Below are 21,931 nucleotides of genomic sequence, written 5' to 3'. Positions count from 1 at the left end.
ATTTGAAATAAAAAGAATGAAAAAGTCAGCCCAAGAGTAGTGAGACTGCATACATGAAGCCCTAGTGCCATATAAAATACAAAGCATTTTATAGGCTTTAAAACTACAAAGAGTAGGTACTACATGTTCTCACCATGACAAAAATTAAGTATGTGAGCTGTGGATGTGTTAACCAAATTTATTATGGTTGCATTTTACAATAATTTTTCGATAGAGACAGAGAGAAATTGAGAGGAGAAGGGTAGATATAGAAGGAGAGAGACAGAGAGACACCTGCGGACCTGCTTCACCACTTGTGAAGCTTTCCCCTTGCAGGTGGGGACCAGGGGCTTAAACCTGGGTCCTTGTGCACTGTAATGTGTGTGCTTAACCAGGTGTGCCACCACCTGGCCCTCATTTTACAATATATTTTGTATCAAATCACTATACTTAATTTTAAAACTGGGGGGGGGGAGGTATTGAACCACTAAGAATGTAAATAATACAATGTAGAGGGATCTGGGTTTAAGACCCTGGTCCCTCCCTGCAGCAAGGAAGCTTCACTAGTAGTGAGGCCACACAATGTGTAGAGTGTGAGACCTGTGAGCCTAAGGTATCAAGTTTAATCTCTGGCACTGCATGTGTCAGAGTGATGTTCTGGTTCTGTATTCATTCATTCATTCAAAAAATAAAGTAATTTTAATTGATCAAATGTAGGAAATAAAGTATGGTCCCAAGTCTTGAAAGAAAAAGCTTTAAAATGACTTAGCAGAAGCTTACAGAGATAGCTCACCTGGTAGAGTGCAAGATAAGCCTGAGTTCAAACACTGACACCACAAAGGACCACCATAGCACCTAGGAAAGCTATGGAGTAGTAGTGTTGTAATCTCTCCTTATTTCTCTATTTTTTCAAATAAAATGAATGAAAACAAACAAACAAAAAAAATCAGGGCTGGGTGACAGCACACACATTAACACAAGGACATGGGTTCGAGACCCCATTCCCCTACAGGGGGCACGCTTCATGAGTGCTGAAGCAGTTCTGCAGGTGTTTCCCTTTTTCTCCCCCTCTCTATTTTCTCTCTCCTCTCTCAATTTCTCTCTGCCCTATTCAATAAAAATGTTAGTAAAAAATAAAATAAAGTAAAATAAAATAAACCCAGGGGCATTGGAATTGTGTGTAAGGCCCTGGTGCCACAGTAACAACAATAACAATTATAACTGGACACACACACAAAAAAAAAAAACCCTAGATTATTTTAAGAAAGTAACAATGGGGAGTCAGGCGGTAACACAGCAGGTTAAGTGCAGGTGGCAGAAAGCTCAAGGACGGGCATAAGGATCCTGGTTCGAGTCCCCGGCTCCCACCTGCAGGGGATTCACTTCACAGTTGGTGAAGCATTTCTACAGGTGTCTATCTTTCTCTCCCCCTCTTTGTCTTACCCTCCTCTCTCCATTTCTCTCTGTCCTATCCAACAACGACATCAGTAACAACAATAAAACAACAAGGGCAACAGAAGGGAATAAACAAATATTTTTTAAAATATCTGTGGGGGGTGGGAGTGGGTGGGAGGGATGGGTGACAGTCTTTTGGTGGTGGGAATGGTGTTTATGTACACTCCTAGTAAAATGTAGTCATATAAATCACTAGTTAATTAATATGAGAGGGGGAAAATTAATTGTATGTCTCGAAGTTTTTTAAAACACACTGAGTCTTTTTAATATATAGGCTGTGTATTTGATATGCGGACTCTCTCAAAAGCCTAGACCAAGTAGATCAGAAACAACCAATAGCACAGCTATATACAAGATACTGGGTACTGTACAGCAAACCCTAACAAAAGGACTTTTCAAAGTTAACCCAATTAACAAATAATGTGATGATAACATTAACTATCCATTGTCTTTTTGAACCCTAAGACAGCAGGAACCTCACATCTCCACTATAGAGCCTCTACTTCTCCCAGTCCTGGAACCCTTGGACAGGGCCCACTTTCCCGTATGCCACTCCCAATCCATATCAAATAATATTGCATCCGCCGATCACAACCTAATCAACACGATTGCCACCTCAACATGCTTCACTTCAGACTGTCCACAGACTTCACGTGTGGAATGACAACCCTTCAGCTTCATTACTCGGGTGAGACCTTTCCTTTCATAGTATACTCTAATTCCATCTCAGGTGGTTCACTTTCTAACAAAGTCCCATAACCTAGATATACATCAGTTTCTGTGTGAGAGAGCATATGTTCAGACATATCCATAAACTACTGCAAAATATATACCTGAAAGCAGAAGTACTCTAGAGTTTGCAGTGAGTACCCCCCTAACACTTCCTCTCCACTATTCCAAGCTTTGGGTCCATGATTGCTTAACAATTTGTTTGGCTTTGTATATTAACTCTCCTTTCAGTCACCAGGTTCCAGACGTCATCAGGATGCCGGCTAGGCTTCCCTGGACTGAAGACCCCACCAACGTGTCCTGGAGCTCAGCTTCCCCAGAGACCCACCCTACTAGGGAAAGAGAGAGGCAGACTGGGAGTATGGACCAACCAGTCAATGCCCATGTTCAGTGGGGAAGCAATTACAGAAGCCAGGCCTTCCACCTTCTGCAACCCACAATGACCCTGGGTCCATGCTCCCAGAGGGATAGAGAATGGGAAAGCTATCAGGGGAGGGGGTGGGATATGGAGATTGGGTGGTGGGAATTGTGTAGAGTTGTACCCCTCCTACCCTATGGTTTTGTTAATTTATCCTTTCTTAAATTAAAAAAAAAAAAATCTTAAAAAAAGTAACAATGATGATCTCTAGGAAATGCAACTAGCAGAACACACATTTACACAGTTACTTCCTATCTCATGCCCACTTACTTTATTTGAATTTAATATCAACATACTCATTTTATAAGAAAAAATTAACATCAAAATAGAATAAAGCCAAATGACCTTAAAAACTATATTACATTCATTCTGAATTTATAACCTTTTAGAAGCTATTATATAATAGCAAAAATATACAGATTTAATTCTTAGACTCCATAGAGAGAATGAAAATAAATTAGATTAGGAAAAACATAATGTCTAACTTGTTGAAACAGGAGTTTGGAACTCTAAATACATTTACTTAAAAATAGACTTTATCAAGGTCCATTTATTCCTACAAGATCATTAAGGCCTAAAATTCACTAAGCTTGTTTTCTAGTTTAAAAGGAGCTGCAATAAACTAACTATACAGTCATGAGATATTAAAAGGTTCCATTACCTGATTATTAAAGTTGACACAAAGCTTAGAAAACCTAATGGGATGTGGACAGTCAGCCTTCAGATAAATATCAAACTGCACAGGAACATCTACATGAAAACTTGGGGCATGAAACTTGGCTTTGCATTGTACTAGAAATAAAACAAAATGGGATAAGTCAAACAACATTCTATATCTACAATAATACTTTACTCCTCAGAAAGGAAGTATCATTATAATGGCTTCTGCACTCAAAACATTTCAAGAAACATAAACTTAGTTCACTTAAAAAAAAAAGTTTAAATGAACTACATAATTCCAAAACTATCTTTAATATAAACAACACAGGGCCAGGTGGTGGCATACCTGGTTAAGTACATACATTATCAGTGCGCAAGGAGCTGGGTTCGAGCCCCTGGTCCCCACCTGCAGGGGGAAAGCTTCATGAGTAGTGAAGCAGTGCTACAGGTGTCTCTCTATCTCCCTCTCCCCTCTCAATTTCTCTCTGTCTATCCAATAATAAATAAAAATATTTTTAAAAAATTACAAAAAAACCCCCGACTTATAAAAAAAAATGCCTTGAAATGTAACTCCCATAGTATTTTAAAGAAAAAAGAGCTATTTTATTATTTTAACTTACTTCAAAATACCCGCCAAGACATTAATGCATAATCCTCTTAAATAACTGTCATTTCAAATAAAATATGAACTGTAAAATGGACAAAGTAGTTTTTTTTTTAAACCAGAGCACTGATCAGCTCTGGCTTATGGTGGTGCAGAGGGCTGGGCCTCAGGGATGACAGTCTACTTGCATAACCATTATGCTATCTACCTTAACCCGACAAAGTAAATTTTAAGGTATATACTAAATATTTAAAATCTTGATCACAAACAAGGGATAAAATGTTAGACTCTCAAGCATGAGGTCCTGAGTACGACCCCCAGCATCACATCCAGAGTGCTGCTCAGGTCCTCACCCCCTCCTCATTAGTAAAATGAGTAAATCTTCAACAAAATAAAATAAAAAACTGTCAAGTCAACGCAGAGAAAAGAGATCCGTTTATCTGTAAAATGAGAAGTGTTGAAAATTCTTTGGCTTGTATATTTTCTGCAACTATTTGTTTCGTAGAAGTAAAGATGATTTCCATGAAATAGCACTGTGGACATTGGCTACCCACCAAAAGGCACAAAGTCCTGTACTCCTATCGTGAAAATATTGCTGCCAGCAAGAGAGACCCGGTCCACCCACAGCTTCTGAGCAGTTTTCACAGCTAAGATATCACAGTCAGGTTCAGGATCAGGACTTTCATTCTGTACAACAGAGTTAAACATCCATTTAGCTAGTTACAAAAAGCACACAAGTAAAGATACAGATTTAGGTTTACCTATTATTCCTAGAGCACACTGTATATAAGCAGCTCCCACCTACCATTAAAACGTTTATGAGGTTCTTTTCTATGCGAGATTTCTGGTCATCTTTCAGAGTGGAAGCTAATAAGGTGGAAGAAGGGAACGTTTAAAAGACAAGAAAGTAAGTAAGTGTATGTGTACACACACACACACACACACATACATTTTAGGTGTAACATACCATACGACAAAAAATTTAAAACATATACTGCAGAACAAACCTCTTCTAAGACTGCTCAGCACAATTCAGATGATCTACAATGAGCAGCTTTTGTATATACTTGCATTTCAATTCTATGTGAAGACAAATTATCTTGTGCCACATTTAAAGAAGGCATAGGGATTCTGTTCTTTTCAACTGTAAGAAACTCATGTATACTCGAGTATAAGGAGTTACATGAAAGCATAAATATCTTCACTCAGCAAAGTGATAGTAATAGTACTACCAAATTTCTGAGAATGAATTTTCTTCCACTTCTAAGAAGTTTAATAATTCATTTTAAGGATTCAGAATTTTAATAAAAAAATAAACAAAAAAAAGTCAAGTTACCTCTTCCAAGGAGTTCTAAGGAATAAGTAATATAATCTTTTAATTGGGCCATGAGATAGGAACACTTCAGAGCTGTGGTCAGTATAGATGTGAGTAGCATCCACCACCCTTCAGTCCGATAGTCACACATGACATAATCTAGCAACCTACAGGAAGACAATATGTATGGCATACTGCAATAATGTCACAGGACAAGGCTTAACAAGTTCTTGAAGAAAATGAAGTGCTTTCCTCATTTTATAAAAACTTCAACAATAAAAAAATTTTGCCAAGATGTTGAATAGGTATTTATACATTTAGCTAAATGTGCAGTTTTCTAAGACTGAAAATGATTGTACGAGTAGATAAAACTCAAAGAAATATATATATAGAAATGGAGTTCAATGGAAGAAGTAAATAATTATTTTGTTTTACTTTTTTATTTTTATTTTATTTACTTGTTTCTTAGAGAGAAATCAAGAGGGATGGGGAAGATAGTGAGGAAGAAAGAGAGAAACACACACACACACACACAAACACAAACTGCAGCCTTGTTTCACCACTTGAAAGCTTTCCCTCTGCAGGTGGGGACCGGGGGCTTGAACCTAGCTCCTTGAGCACTGTAACACGTGCACTCAACCAGGTGCGCTGCGCCACCACCCGGCCCTAATACTTAAATTTATCATTTAAATTCAATATACATTTTTATTGTAATTTTGTGGTAAAGTCATCAGAATACTTAGAAAAATGATGAACAGAACTCACTTCAAAGCTTTGGTATAATCCTTTGCATAATAATATTCCTCTCCCATCTGAACCACTAAAAAAGAAAAAGAATTTTATGTACACAATTTTAAAACATTCAAAGCTGCATGAAACTGTGGCGTGTTATGGATACATACTTAGATGACTCTTCATTCTTGGACACTTGTACTTCTTAAATTGTGCAACAGCATTGCTCAGAAGAGTTATTATTATTTCCTGTTAGGAAAGATAAGGTGTGAAGCACTCCAATAAAAACAATCTCATGTTTTTCTGAAGATTATTTGAAAGAAAAAAAAAAGCTTATAGTGACAATTAACTTACTGAGTGAACAACATTTTTCTCCTTCAGCTGAATGGCAAGAATCCCCACCTTTTCTTTTTCAGGATCAGAAAGATCAAAGCCTGTGTAAGGTAAGACACAGCCCATTTTACACAACTCATTTAACATATATCCTTCACTTGATCATTGGGTGTTTGGATTCCTTGAGTCCTTTACTTTCATATAATGTATTTAAGATTCATGAACATTCTGGAATGTTAAAGGTTCTAAGGGAGAGCTTTATTAGCACGGAAAGTTCTCTGTGATCTCTGTTTTGAAGAGAACACTGTTGAGTTCAATATTCTTTTTGCCAAGTGAGACCAACGACTCAAAGAATAATCTCTGTTTCATTCCTAACACTCAAGGTCCAATTTCTATAGTGATTATTTGAATTAAACTGTGTTAAAACACACACACACGCACACACACACACACACACACACACACACACACACTGGAAGAGCTGGGTGCTGATGCACTTGGTTGAGCACACAAGCTACCATGAGCAAGGACCTGGGTTCAATCCCTGATCCTCATCTGCAGAGAAGAAGCTTCATAAGTGATAAAGCAGTGCTAAAGGTATCTCTTTTTCTTTCTCTCTTCCCTCTTTTTTTTTTTAAATTTCATTATTATTAATTTTATTTTATACTATTTTTTCAATAGAGACAGAGAAATTGAGAGGGATTAGGGAGATAGAGACAAATGTAGCACTGTTTCATCACTCATGAAACTTCTCCCCTGCAGGTGGGGACCAAGGGCAGGCTTGAGCCGGGTCCTTGTGTATTATAATATGTGCACCCAATCAGGTGTGCCATCGCCTGCACTCCCCCTTCCTTCTCAATCACTCTTTGTCCTATCAAATAAAAGAAGGGGGGGTAAAAAACATGAGAAAGATGCAGAAAAATTATTAAGTTGATATAAGCTAATGCTGATTTAAAATGTCAAATGTCACAAACTATTAATAGCAACTGAAGTTTCCATTAGACCAGAGTATCTTGTTAACCACTTTAAAACATCAGCAGTGCCAGGGGCCAGGCAGTGGCACACCAGTTAAGCACAGAAATTACAGTGTGCAAGGTCCCAGTTTAAGCCCCTGGTCCCCATCTGCAGGGGGAAAGCTTCACGAGTTATGAAGCAGAACTGCAGGTGTCTATCTTTTTTTTCTCTCTACCCCCCCTCCCCACCACCCTCTCAATTTCTGTCACTACCCAATAATAAATAAATGTTTCTATCATATTCACATTATTTCAATATTTATTATTTTTTATGAGAGAGACCATCATTCATCTCTTCAATATGATGATGCCAGAAATTAAACCTGGGACTTAAGGCATGCAAGTCCTGTGCTCATAACACTGAGCGTCTAACTAACAATCACATTTTTAGATATAAATTCACAGTTATTCTAAGATGCAATTATACAAACATTCTACAAAATATACTGAAAAGCTTAAACAATGCTGTTAAAAGTCACACATTTTTATCTCAGCATAATTGGTCATGTCTAGATAGCCATAAGAAAAAAATACAATAACAATTTCTGTCTTTTGAAGCTGAAAGAAAAGGAAAGGGGGAAAATTAACTTACTTAGTATTCCCTGTCGCCATGGTCTCTGTCCATAAAAGTCAAGAACACCAGTTTGTGTTTCTAAAGGGTCAGGATTGGGATACATTACAGAAACCTACAAAATAAAACGCAACCCTAAGTAAGAATTTATGTGACCTACTATAAGCTCATTTTTCCCTAAGTATTTGACAGGATTAAAAAAAAGTTTTCACAAATGCAAATATTAAGTACCCATTCCAATATCAAAGTTGTGAATGTTAACACAAATTTTCACAAAAGTTAAAGTGTTTCATTTAATGTTTTGCTAGTCTCACTGAAATTAGGTAAATCAATCTGATTCTGAGAAATGACTGAATAGTAATTGCCTTCCTCTCATCGTTGCTAGAAAAAAAAAAACAGTAAAAATACAATATAATTGTACCACATGTTTATTCCATAAAGTATTTTCTGTATGAATGAAAAAAAAATAGTACAAGCACTTTTTTCTCATTGCAGATAATTCTAGAGTTGGTGGGGAGGAATATTTTTGGCACTAGAAGTTACAAATGTTTACAACTTTATCATTCTTTGTATGTAAAATGAAGACATTATTGAAAAAATAACAGATAGTACCCAAATAGTAAGATTTTAAATTACCTATAAACCTACTACTGTTAACAGATACATGCATTATGCTTCCAGATTTTACATGCAAACACTTACTCCTTATCAAGTGGAATTATTTTTATTTAAGTGAGTGAAATAGTTCATTTGGATAATGCATAACCTAGGTTCAAGCCTGGCCCCATTGCACTGAAAGAAGCTTCAGTGCTATGGCCTTGTTCACTTCCTCTCTCTCAATCTACCTCTCTCTAAAATTAAAAGAAAAAAAGATACATATATATTTTCTGTACATTTCACTATATCATTAAATCTGTTTCAAAATTTTTTCATGACTGACCGATTCACATTTTAACAAACTCTCTGTAGTTTTTCATCTTGCTATTATAATAAGTAACTCTATAAGCATAACTTTAAAAATAAATCTTGTTCAAGCCCCCGGCTCCCCACTTACAGGGGAGTCACTTCACAGGTGGTGAAGCAGGTCTACAGGTGTCTATCTTTCTCTCCCTGTCTCTGTCTCTCTGTCCTATCCAACAACAATGACATCAATAACAACAACAATAATTACAACAATAAAACAAGGGCAACAAAAGGGAATAAATAAATATTTTTTAAAAAGAATTTTAAAAATCTTGGTGCTTATTTTAGGTCCTTTAATCTGTTTTAGGCTTCATGAAAATGAAATTATGAAAGAAAATGAAATTATGGATCAAAAGATACACAAATTTGTGAGAATCCTCAATTTGTTATTTTAATAGAAATATTATTTACATTTCAACTTGTAATACTTGTTAAGGCTAATTTTCCAATACACTTATAAAACTAAGGGTTTTTCTCCCCCCAATATTTTTTATTAGTGATTTAATACTGATTTACAAAACTGTAAGATAACAGGCATATAATTCCAGATGGTTCCCACCACCAGAGTTCTGTGTCCCCATTCCCTCCATTGGAAACTGCAGTAGTTCTCCCAAGGTCACAGATATGGACTTATAATCTATGTCTATATCTATGTTTGTTTGTGTGTGTATGTTTCCATTTTTTTCTTTGGTCCTGCCTTCACTTCCTTTCTACACCTATTACTACTTCCAAGTATCTTTAGTTTTTTCCTCTTCTCTCTCAGATAAGAGAAACAGTGCCTAGTTTTCTCTGGTGTATTTCATATTCACTTCCCTTTCAGTGATGGTATAAAAATAAGATTTCTATGACCAGACAGTAGCGCAGCAGGTTAAGCACACATGGTGCGAAGTGCAAGGACTGGCACAAGGATCCCTGTTCAAGCTCCCAGCTCCCCACCTGCAGGGGGGTTAGCTTTGCAAGCGGTGAAGCAGGTATGTAGGTATCTATCCTTCTCTCCCTTTCTCTGTCTTCCTCTCCTCTTTGATTTCTCTCTGTCCTATCCAACAACAGCAGCAGCAATGCCAACAATAACAATAACAACAATAACAAGAAAAACAAAATGGGAAAAATAGCCTCCAGAAGCAGTGGATTCGTAGTGCGGGCCCTGAGCCCCAGCAATAATGCTGGAGACAAAAAAAAAAGATTTCTGGTGACAGACGCTTTGGTTCCTGGTGGAACAGGAGTAGAGCCCTCTGGTTATCTTCCCCATTTACTGTTCTGGGAGTAACACTTAATTTTAATGATAACACTTAATTTTAAGCATTAAATAACTGAATCCAATTTACAAAACAGTAAATATATACATACAAAACAAAACAGATCCTATGCAAATAATATCTGTATAATCACACACAAATATCATGGCAATCTAGTCATATCATGATTTAAGGGGAAAAAAATCCATATACTCAAAGTAATATCAATAATATAAAAACCCTGTTTTAGATCCAAGAAGGATGACAGAGGACCTAGTGGGGGTTGTATTGTTATATGGAAAACTGGGAAATGTTATGCATGTACAAACTATTGTATTTACTGTCGAATGTAAAACATTAATTCCCCAATAAAGAAATTTAAAAAAAAACCTGTTTTAGGAATAACTTTTTAAAAGTTATTCTTTCATCTTTCATTTGTTTCTTTTTTAAAAAAAAATTTATTATTGATTTAATAATGATTGACATGGTTGTAGTATAAGACGGGTACAATTCCATAGAATTCCTACCACCAAAGTTCTGTATCCCATCCCCTCCATAGGAAACCCCTATTCTTTACCCTCTGGGAGTATGGAAAAATTCTTGATGGGGTGCAGAAGGCAGAAGTTCTGGCGTCTGTGATTGCTTCTCCACTGAACATGGATGTTGGCAGGTCAGTCCATACCCCCAAACCTGTTTCTATATTTCCCTAATGGGGTAGGGCTCTGGAGAAGTGTGGTTCTGGGACACATTGGTGAGGTCATCTGTCAAGGGAGGTCAGGAATAACTTTTAAAGTAACACTGTTGGTAATATTCCCTATCTGAGAGAAAAACACTTTTCCCTTTTGGCTCCTAAGTTTCTTATTGCTGGGGTTGGTGCTTGCATGATAACTCCATTACTCCCAGGGCCATTTTTTCTTTTCTTTTTTTTTTTTTTCTATCTCTTTCTTTTTCTGACAGAAACCAAGAGAATAAAGAGGAGAGAGAAAGGGAGTGAGAGAGAGAGAGAGAGAGAAGAGAGGCATTTGCTGTACTGCTCTACCACTCATGAAACTTGGCTCCTACCAGTGGGAACTTAGTGGCATGAAACCCAGTCATCATGCATGGTACCATGTGTGCTCAACTGGTTGTGCCACCACCAGGCCCCAAACACCACACATTTGAAGTAAAAATAAACTGATACAATTATATGAATACAAACATGTTTGTGTACACATTTACCACATACTTATTTTAATTGTACTTATAATCTCTAAAAAAAAAAAAAAAAAAACAACCCAACAATACCAGTCTTCTCTCTCTCTCTCAAAGAGAAGATCATAGGTAAGACAGAAGTCAGTAACTTACTTCATGGTTACATAAGGTTTTGGCGAGCTGTTTCCGTTCCTGGGCATAGTATGCTGCCTGCTGGTAATAGAAACCAGGGTTCTGAGTTTGAATAGCTGTCAACCCTAACTTAATAGCTTCATCAAATAAATCACCAAAGACCTGGAATCTTAAAAGAAAAAAAAAGTCAAAAAAGAATGAATGGAAAGAGTAAAGAAAAAGTTTCCCATCTAACAATCATTCATCCTAATACCATCCATCACCTCAGTAGACGATATTAAAATGTTACTGCTGATCAACTGATAATTGTGATTTGGGGTAGATATTAAGACATAGATTTTATATGTTACAGATAAATTCTATAGTTAAGTAAACTCTTCTGTCTTAGTGAGTCTTTAAGATTGCACCCTTAAACTAAATGTTAACACAGCTCCCGCTGCTTTTTTAAGTATCAGTGTCAAACAATGAATTCCACAACAGCAAGAATTTTGTTTTGTTCACTGCTATACTCTTAGTACTTAGATGTATGATAGAAACTCGACACATTGTGGATCCATGTGGAACAAGAGATGGTATCATCAGTCAACTAATTTTCATTAGTAACTACAGTAACTGACACTATTTTTCTTTTCTATTTTCTTTCTTCTTTTTCCTTTTTTTATCAGAGCACTGCTCAACTCTGGTTTATGGTGGTGCTGGGGGACTGAACCTGGGACATTGCAGCCTTAGCATGACTCTCATTGTATAACCATCATGCTATTTACCCTCATCCTCAACATTTAATATTAGTGGAACCATACTTACACTAGGTCATGGAAAATCTACAGAAATTTTAGTTCAGTTTAGCACCAAGTCCCAAATAAAAAATAAATAAATTCTGATAGTATAATTGAGAACATACTGTTTAGACATCCATGCAGCATGCTCAAAAGACAACTCTGCACTTCCAATTTTTTTCTTACACAAGTCGATGTGTTTTCGGAACTGAGCAATTGCATCCAATGGGGTGTTGTGCTGAAAACACAGCCTACAGATCTGAAAAAACACAAAATCAACCTCAAGATAAAGAAGAAAATCAAAGCACCAAAGGCAAATTAAATGTAGAATTTAAGACTAACTTAAAAAGACTAAAGAATTCCTTTCTGAAGCTCTTTGCAATAGGATTTTTCCCCCCTAACAGAATGGCTATAAACCCAGAGTTTATGTTCCTTTAATAAGGGAAACATTCAATTTGTGCTGAGTCTATTTTATATCTCAGAGCAACGATGAAGGGGTGGGCTTTGAGGTCCTAGTGCATGATAGTGAGGAACAGAGTGTTTTGCAGACACCTATCAAAGGAAGATGAGAAATAACTGTCAACAGCTGTACTGTAAACTATTAACCTTAATAAAATGATAAAAATAAATAAAAAGTAAATTATTATCCAATGAAAAAAGGGTTTTAAAGGTAAAGAATAAAAAATAATAAGCGCACATTGCACAGAGCGCAAGGACCGGCGTAAGGATCCCAGTTTGAGCCCGGGGCTCCCCACCTGCAGGGGAGTCGCTTCACAGGCAGTGAAGCAGGTCTGCAGGTGTCTTTCTCTCCCCCTCTGTCTTCCCCTCCTCTCTCCATTTCTCTCTGTCCTATCCAACAATGAACAACATCAGCAATAATAACCACAACAAGGGCAACAAAAGAGGGAAGAAATGGCCTCCAGGAGCAGTGGATTCATGGTGCAGGCACTGAGCCCCAGCAATAACCCTGGAGGCAAGAAATAATAATAATAATAATAACCCTCAATGTATTAAAGCTAAATATCTTGAGGCTGATTGGTGGTATACCTGGTAGAGCACATATTACAATGCTCAAGGACCCAGGTTCAAGCCCCTGGTCCCCACTGGCAGAGGAAGTATCATGAGTGGTGAAGCAAGGATATCAGTGACTCTCTCTCCCTATTTCCCCCTTCCTTCTCAATTTATCTCTCTATTCAGTAAAAATAAAATAAAAAGAATTAGAAAGTTAAATATCTCCAATAGAGAACTGAGAAAAAACAAACTTTCAGTTTAAAAATTGTCTGAACACTGAATAGCCACTGTAGTACACACAGCGCATAGTAGCCTCCATCTCAAACAGAAATCACAGATATTCTTGAAAACTGCTGGTTTGGAATATAATCTCAAAACAATAATAACCTCGATGTATATAAGGCAACAGAAAAAAAAATAGAAGAAACAATTTCTAAATTTATTTCCATATGCTCATTACTAGTTTTGTTTTTATTTTTTGGGTACAAAGACAGATAAGCAAACATGACATGTTAAGCTTCTCATCCATTACCTGCCCCTCTGCCATCCAATTTGTCTTTCTCGTTTCTGATACATATACATTTCCTGCCAAGTTTACAGACTGACAAGTATTTGCATTTACACAGAAACTAGTATTTCTATATAGAGAGAACCACTATAAATATGCCTCTGTGTCTTTCTTCACCTAAAAATATATCTTGGATAAAACTCCTTATCAACATATCATTGTCAAGAGCTGTATAATAATTCCATTGTTTGGAACTTTTTTACTATATATGCTTTTTTTTTTCTCTCTCTCCAAACCAGAGCACTGCTGAGCTCTCTGGTTTATGGTGGTGCTGGAACTTGAACCTAAGAAATCAAGACCTTAGGCAGGAAAGTGTTTTTCATAACCACCATGTCATTTCCATTGTTCTATAATTTATATTTAAAAAAATTTTTATTTATAAAAAGGAAACATTGACAAAACCATAGGATAAGAGGGGTACAACTTTGCACAATTCCCACCACCAGACCTCTGTATCCCATCCTCTCCCCTGATAGCTTTCCTATTCTTAAACTCTCTGGGAGTATGGACCCAAGATCATTGAGTAATTTACTGCTGGCTTATATCCTATCTTTGCCTATTGTAGTATGCAATAAATATCCTTACATATGTGATTTCAAAGTTGTAGCACATTGTGAGAAAACTGCCTGAATGTGAACTGCTACATCAAAGGGAATGCCCACTTAAATGTGTAGAGTTACAACAAAGTTTTCCTCTACAGAAGTTATATCAATTTACACTTATAAAATAAATTATAGAGTCTACCTGCCCTCCTACCACAAATCCACTGCAGTTTGTCTCGAAAAGATGAGTGTGGTAAGATTTGAAAAACAAAGAAAAGTCCTCACTTATCTCCTGGGGGCAAATATTTCTAACATAAAAAAACTCAGAATACTGAGATAACAAACATAAAAGCTTCCTTCAAATGAACAGGAAGCCCTTTTCTATACTTGTGCCACAAAATCAAAGAAGGCTTACATAGCTGTATGTGTAGCATCTTTTAAAATTAATATAGGCGAGGGTGGGGAGATAGCATAATGGTTATGCAAAGAAACTTTCATGCCTGAGAACTCTTGAGGTCCCAGGTTCAATCCCAACACCACCATAAACAGCTGAATAGTGCTCTGGTAAAAAATAAAAATTTAAAATAAAAAATAAGGTAGGTAGTTTCCTTCTCATTCTCCTCTACTCCCAGTTAATAATAAAAATGAAGGCTCCTTAAAACAAAATTTACATATGTTAAGATTCTTCTAATGAGAAGAATCTATGATTCACAAACTCAAATCCCAAGCATTGCAATTGGACTGCTATGAACTAGGAGCTTTCTGAAAGGACACAAAAGAGGAGAGTCAAATTAATCACAATAAGTAAGTAATTTTGATTTTTAAAATCTTAAAAGTCAATCTAGGTTGAGCGCAGGTGGCGCAAAGCGCGAGGACCGGCATAAGGATCCCAGTTCGAGCCCTGGGCTCCTCACCTGCAGGAGAGTCGCTTCACAGGCGGTCTGCAGATGTCTATCTTTCTCTCCTCCTCTCTGTTTTCCCCTCCTCTCTCCATTTCTCTCTGTCCTATCCAACAACGACAACATCAATAACAACAATAACTACAACAACAATAAAAAAAAAACCAAGGGCAACAAAAGGGAAAATATATATATATATTTTTATCTTATTTTATTTTAGAGAGACACACACACCAGATAAATATTAAAAAGAAACAGAACTGTTACCTTGTAATTTATAAATCCTGCCATAGTCTTGATTTCCAGAATATTAGTTTCATGGGCTCTCAATTCATGTACAAGATTATAGGCAGTCCTATAATTCCTATAGAAACATGAAGATACATATTTTAAAAAGTGTTCCTAAGAATAAAATTACTAGTAACTACAGGCATGTTATTTACTCAACATCTCAATAACATACTTATTAATCTCAGATGCTAAGAAACATCATAGATTGAGGGATAATATATGTGGGAATGTTAGGGGAAGATTATGACCAGAGAGGACCCTGGGTCTCAGTTCCACTGAGACTCAGAACTTTTGTGACCAGGAATCTTTGTTTTTGTCCCTGTCACTGAGAGGGAAGACAATTTGGAGAACACTTGAGGAAGTCAGAACTTGGTTTCCCTAAAAGGTAAGCAGAAAATCAAAGAACACCTAAAAACGGTATTAGGGATAGCTGTGGCTTAGAAAGGAAGTGAAGACAGGCCTTAGAAGTATATAAAAAAGAGACTAGTTTCTCCTATCATTCAACCTTTTTGCCCATGTGTATCTCTGTCTGAGCATGCTTTTACTTTTCCTGCATAAAAGCTTCAAAAACTTGAAATCTTGCTTTTCTTCCCAATTCTTTGTTAAGATGAGTATGACAAGCCACCAGATACCATGGGGGACAGCCTCCTCAGCCTCATTCCTGATTTCACTAAGAACAGAATCATTATCTCTCACACACACACACACACACACACACACACACACACACACACGTTCTCTGTCATTAACATATACCAAAATAAAATACAGATAATAAGATAGAAAGTAAGTTTAAGTAGAAAGCAAAGTGACTAATTATACATATTATACTGAAAAATTAGCATTTTTGAAGTATATGTTTTCAAAAACACCATTACAGGGTTGAGATAGAATAATGGTTATGCAAAGAGATTCTCATGCCTAAGGCTTCACAGTCCCAGTTTCAAACCCCCACACCACCATAAGCCAGAGTTGAGCAGTGCTCTGGTTAAAAAAAAATAGTAATAATAATAATAATAATAATAATAATAATTCACACTATTTAAAAGTACCATTACAACTTTTTCAAAGAGCAACTGTAATAGCAAAGAAAGTACTATCAGAGCCCAGGTCCATAGTTTTTAAATTCAAGCATCTCACTGTATAGTTGGTTATCACTGGCCTAGAAAATAGGCTAGAGAAGACAGAAAGATGTCCTTAGGGTACTACGTATTAAAAAGAATGGATTGAGGAGCTGAGTGATAGCACACCTGGTTGATCGCACTGTACCATGCACAATGATCTAGGTTCAAGTCCCCAATCTCCAGGAGGGAAGCTTCACTAGTGGGAAAGCAGTGCTATAGGTATCTCTCTTTCTCCTTCTCTTCCCCCCCCCCCTCAATTTCTCTCTGTCCTGTGAAATAGAAAATAATAAATAACTAAATGTTGGGGCTGGGTGGTGGTGCACCTAGTTATAATTGTGCAAGGATCCAGGTTCAAGTACCAGATCCCCACCTGTAAGGGGAAAGCTGCTTGAGTGGTGAAGCAGGTCTGCAGGTGTCTCTCTGTGTCTCTTCCTCTTTATCTCTCCCTTCCCTCCTGATATCTGGCTATCTCTATCAAATAAATAAAGATAATTTTTTAAAGTTTTACTTAACAATAAATTAAAAAATGTTAAAAATAAAAAAATGGAGTGAGAATGGGCAGGGGGGAGGGGTTAATACAGTGGTTATACAAACAGACTTTCAGGCCTGAGGCTCGTAAATCCTAGATTCAGTCCCCTGCACCATGGTAAGCGAGGGTTGAACCATGCTCTGCTTAAAAAAAAAAAAAAGAATGGAGTAAGAAAAGTAAATGGTTGAAGGGTCAACTCCCACCAATATGGAAGATAATAATAACAGGTGTTTTAACCATCATCCCCACCCCAAAAAAGTGCTTGCTCTTGATACTATGTGGATGAAATTTTTCTTCCAATAACTGAATTTTAAAAGAATTGAAAGTGTTTAAAACTATCATCAATAAAAAATTAACTACACTGAAGTCAGCTATAATAATATGATGTTGAGATATAGTGAACTTAGCAACTCAATAAAAACAAAACAGAAGGTTTTTGCAATATTTCTCAGAACAACAGAATTATTCCTAATTACTCCTGTTTTTCACTTTTATTGGGTTTTCAGAAAAGTCATGACATTTTCACATAGAAAACGATGTCATATTTCCAAAACTCAATATATACTTTACCCCTTTATAAATTTTATAACTATGGAAATTATTTTAATATCTTTGTTATAATGCCACTGTTGATCTTAAAAAAATAAGTTAAAACTAGAATTAAGTCATGTTTTATCAAATAATTCTGAGTAAAAGCAAAGAAATAAATTTCTTAATACTGCCAACACATCTGTAACTAATCTTCAGAGTTCTAGTAGAGTCCTTGAGTGAAATGTGATGCCACTGACAAAGCATTATAAAGTAAAATAAGGGAGTCGGGTAGTAGTGCAGTGGGTTAAATGCATGTGGTGCAAAGTACAAGAACTGGCGTAAGGATCCTGGTTCGAGCCCCCTGCAGAGGGGTAGCTTCACAGGTGGTGAAGCAGGTCTGCAGGTGTCTATCTCTGTCTTCCCCTCTCTGTCTTCCCCTCCTCTCTCCATTTCTCTCTGTCCTATCCAACAATGATGACATCAATAACAACAATAATAATAACTACAACAATAAAACAAGGGCAACAAAAAGGGGAATAAAGTAAAATAAATAACATAAAAAGGAAAATAAAGTCATAGTTGAGTAAGCTGAATATACCTTCAAAAATTCAGTCTTACATAAATGTTTAATGTATATGTCAAGCATTAAAAATTAGTCACAATAAAGAATTTTATCAAACATACAAATAAAAAGTAGTCAATAGGTGGGGAAAACCTTACTACTCCATTTCTCTATATTATGAAATTTAGTAAAACCAGGTAAGGGCAAAAGACTGGCATACTCTAATGATGGTCCTTTTGGTCACTATCGGGCCACCCCATCAACTGGGGAACTAGTCAGGGAATCCTGAGATTCCAGCATAGATATGATGGGCCTAGAGCTCTAACAGATTCCTCTCTCCACCATCACTGGTCATCTCCATCAGGAACAACATCATCAGCCCTCTTGTGGGCCTCTACAGGGCCTTGCCCTCAATGTGAAACAACAGTGGTAGGGACTGCCCCATTTTCTGGAGGGAGGCTGGGTCAACATACTCTGCCACTGGAAGAAGACTGGCTCTCAAATGAGTGCAGTCTAGAATGTTCCTAGCTATGACCATGGAATATGAGCTCAGATTGACAGAAATGCAGAGGTTATACAGGCTCCTGTGCTAAATACGGATAGACATGGGCCTGAGGTCAGATTGATGAAGTTTACAGTGAATGTTATTTCTATACTTTCCCCATATTTAAGAGCTTCAATATGCCCTTATCCAGCTTTCTAGTCCTATCCTCAACTCTGACACCATCTTCTCTGATAATACTTCTAGCCCACCTGCATGTTAGCTGTTGGGCTCTGTCAAAAATAAGTAAAGTCATGGGCCCTTGGAATATACCTAAAATAGTCTTCCTAGCTCCTTCCAACATGAAGACCCCAAATTTCATCTGCTGTACTTTTACCTTTAGGTTCCTGATTAATAAACAATTTGTTCTGCTTTATATCTTAATGCTTTTTAGTCACCAAGTTGCAGATGCTACCATGACGCCAACCTAACTTCCCTGGGCAGACAACCTCACCAATGTGTCTAGAAATCTCACCTCTCCAGAGCCCTACCCTACAAGGGAAAGACAGAAACAGGCTGGGGGAGGGATATGGATCGCATGTCAATGTCCATGCCCAGTGGAGAAGCAACTACAGAAGCCAGACTGCTCACCTTCTGCACCCAATAAAGATCTTTGGTCGAGGGTGGGGGAGATAGCATAATAGTATGCAAAGTGAGTCTCATGCCTGAAGTTCCAATGTGCCAGGTTCAATCCCCCACACCACCATAAGCAAGAGCTGAGCAGTGCTCTGGTTTAAAAAAAAAAATTCTTGGGGGTCAGGTGGTAGCACAGCAGGTTAAGCGCACATGGAGCAAGGCGCAAGGACCAACATAAGGATTCCAGTTCAAGCACCCGGCTCCCCACCTGTAGGGGAGTCGCTTCACAGGCAGTGAAGCAGGTCTGCAGCTGTCTGTCTTTCTCTCCCCCTCTGTCTTCCCCTCCTCTCTCCATTTCTCTCTGTCCTATTCAACAACGAATGATATCAACAACAACAATAATAACCACAACAAGGCTACAACAACAAGGGCAACAAAAGGGGAAAAAAATGGCCTCCAGGAGCAGTGGATTCATGGTGCAGGCACTGAGCCCCAGTAATAACCCTGGAGGCAAATAAATAAATAAATAAATAAATAAATAAATAAATAAATAAATTCATTCTTTGGTCCATACTTCCAGAGGGATAAAGAATAGGGAAACTCTCAATGGAGAGGAGGGGATATGGAACTCTGATGATGAAAACTGTATGGAATTGTACCCCTCCTATACCACAATCTTGTTAGTAATTATTACATCACTAATAAAAATTTATTTAAAAAAAAAAAAAGAAAGAAAAGGAAAACTCAGTGAGCCAAAAGTTTTATTACTAATTCAACTGTAACAAAAATAAATGCTATTGGGATGGGGGGAAAAAGAAATTTAGTTAAACACTAATAAAGATTTTTAAACTACCAAAATAGTATATTTCACATCCCACTTGACAAACTAAGTGTAACCAAAATAAATATTTTCAAATTAAAGTCTTACTGAAATCATAAATTACCACTAACAAATTCTAGTTCACAAAGAAAAATTTGACAACTTTTACAAACTTACTTCAGAGCATTTTGTGTATCTTGTTTCAGCTCACTAAAGAAAGCTATTTTGAACTGATGTCTAACAAATAAAAGCTGAAAAAGAGAATTAAAGAAGCATAATTATTACACACATCCTTAAGAAAATATATAAATGTTATAAACAAGTAAAGTATGAAAGGAATACCTAAAGAATTACATTATCGAATAGTTTATAGTGTACACAAAGCTATCTTTTAAAATGTGAGTACAGGGGGTCGGGCAGTAGTGCAGTGGGTTAAGCGCACGTAGCTCGAAGCGCAAGGACCGGCATAAGGATCCCAGTTCGTGCCCCAGGCTCCCCATCTGCAAGGAATGGTCACTTCACAAGTGGTGAAGCAGGTCTGCAGGTGTCTATCTTTCTCTCCCCCCTCTGTCTTCCTCTCCTCTCTCCATTTCTCTGTCCTATCCAACAATGACATTAATAACAACAATAATAATAACCACAACAATGATAAAACAACAAGGGCAACAAAAGGAGAAAAAAAAAAGGGCCTCCAGGAGCAGTGGATTCATGGTGCAAGCACCAAGTCCTAGCAATAACCCTGGAGGCAAAAAAAAAAAAAAGTGAGTACAAGTTAGCTTAAAAAATGTTTTAAGTATGTATGACATTTGAAAAAAAATCAAAGTATTACAGACATTTAATCTCAAAAAAATAATCAGAGATCAGTGATCTACTTTAGAATGCTTTCATTCAGGAAAAACAAATACCTGGTGCGTTGTTTTATTCAAAAATTCTTTATGAGATTTCACCCTTCTGATCTCGGTATAGTAGTAAGTCTGTGCATGTTCATAAAAGGCATTTTCCAATCTGTTAAAACAAACAAAAAACACATTCAAACACAGAAGTTATTTTGAAGCAAACTTTTTAAGAATCAAGTGGAAATATCTGCAAGTACAATTTTGAAATAAAATCTAGTTTACCTTAAAATTAGGATAAGAAGAGACACAAAACACAACCTAAGTTTCTAAGTTAAAATATCTTAAATATGGGGCCAGGGGGTGCTGCACGCACCTGGTTGAAGGCACATGTTATAATGCGCAAGGATTTGGGTTCGAGCCCCCCAGTCCCCACATGCAGGGAGAAAGCTTTGAGAGTGATGAAGCAATGCTGTAGGTGTCTCTATCACCACCTACCTTCCTGATTTCTGGCTGTCTCTATGCAATAAATAAATAAAGATAATAATTTTTTAAAAGAATGCTCTTCATAGTTAAATATATCACACACACACAAACACACACCCCTCAATCTTAGCACAACAGTACAACTCGTGCCTTGGACTGGATGATTGTGCTGTGCAAGGCTGTCCTACATACGTATTAAGGGAGGTAGGATGGAATCCCTGACAACTAACTACTAGATGCGAGTCAAGGAATCCCTGTCATGGTAATCAGAAATGCCTCCAGACATTACCAAAGGCTCCCCAGAGAGCAACATCACCCCAGCAGTAGGAATAAGGTATAGAGAAAAAAAAAAAGATAAAACATAGCTTTCTAATGTCAACTTCCTCTAAATTAAGTACTAAAAGTTGACTAAGAGAGAAGCCAGAAGTCACTGGATGGGAAGTAGAAGCTATTGTACAAACATACGGATGAGGAACAGCAGTGTGGCGGCTGGAGAAAGAGTTTATCTGGTA

At 37.1% G+C, this 21,931-nt stretch overlaps 1 protein-coding gene across 3 annotated transcripts in view; it reads right to left on the bottom strand.

Annotated features, from left to right (window-relative positions):
* Positions 1-3,200: 3,200 nt before the first annotated feature.
* LOC103123404 (trafficking protein particle complex subunit 11) overlaps positions 3,201-21,931 on the bottom strand; it is a 33,420-nt gene continuing 14,689 nt past the window's right edge. For all 3 annotated transcript variants that reach the window (XM_060184376.1, XM_060184378.1, XM_060184377.1), the window contains 13 exons: positions 21,006-21,105; positions 20,278-20,351; positions 15,394-15,490; positions 12,232-12,365; positions 11,352-11,499; positions 7,831-7,924; positions 6,247-6,326; positions 6,063-6,141; positions 5,926-5,980; positions 5,182-5,327; positions 4,651-4,712; positions 4,400-4,532; positions 3,201-3,373 (listed from right to left, as the gene is read on the bottom strand). In XM_060184376.1, coding sequence (XP_060040359.1) covers positions 3,216-3,373; positions 4,400-4,532; positions 4,651-4,712; positions 5,182-5,327; positions 5,926-5,980; positions 6,063-6,141; positions 6,247-6,326; positions 7,831-7,924; positions 11,352-11,499; positions 12,232-12,365; positions 15,394-15,490; positions 20,278-20,351; positions 21,006-21,105 — 1,360 coding nt within the window. In that variant the 3' untranslated portion in view covers positions 3,201-3,215. The remainder of the gene's footprint in view (positions 3,374-4,399; positions 4,533-4,650; positions 4,713-5,181; positions 5,328-5,925; positions 5,981-6,062; positions 6,142-6,246; positions 6,327-7,830; positions 7,925-11,351; positions 11,500-12,231; positions 12,366-15,393; positions 15,491-20,277; positions 20,352-21,005; positions 21,106-21,931) is intronic.

This window comes from Erinaceus europaeus, unplaced genomic scaffold (assembly GCF_950295315.1).
Source record: "Erinaceus europaeus unplaced genomic scaffold, mEriEur2.1 scaffold_669, whole genome shotgun sequence".
In the NCBI taxonomy this organism is placed as follows: Eukaryota; Metazoa; Chordata; class Mammalia; order Eulipotyphla; family Erinaceidae; genus Erinaceus; species Erinaceus europaeus.
Note: the sequence above shows the minus strand (reverse complement) of the source record. Positions and strands in the feature narration are given on the sequence as shown.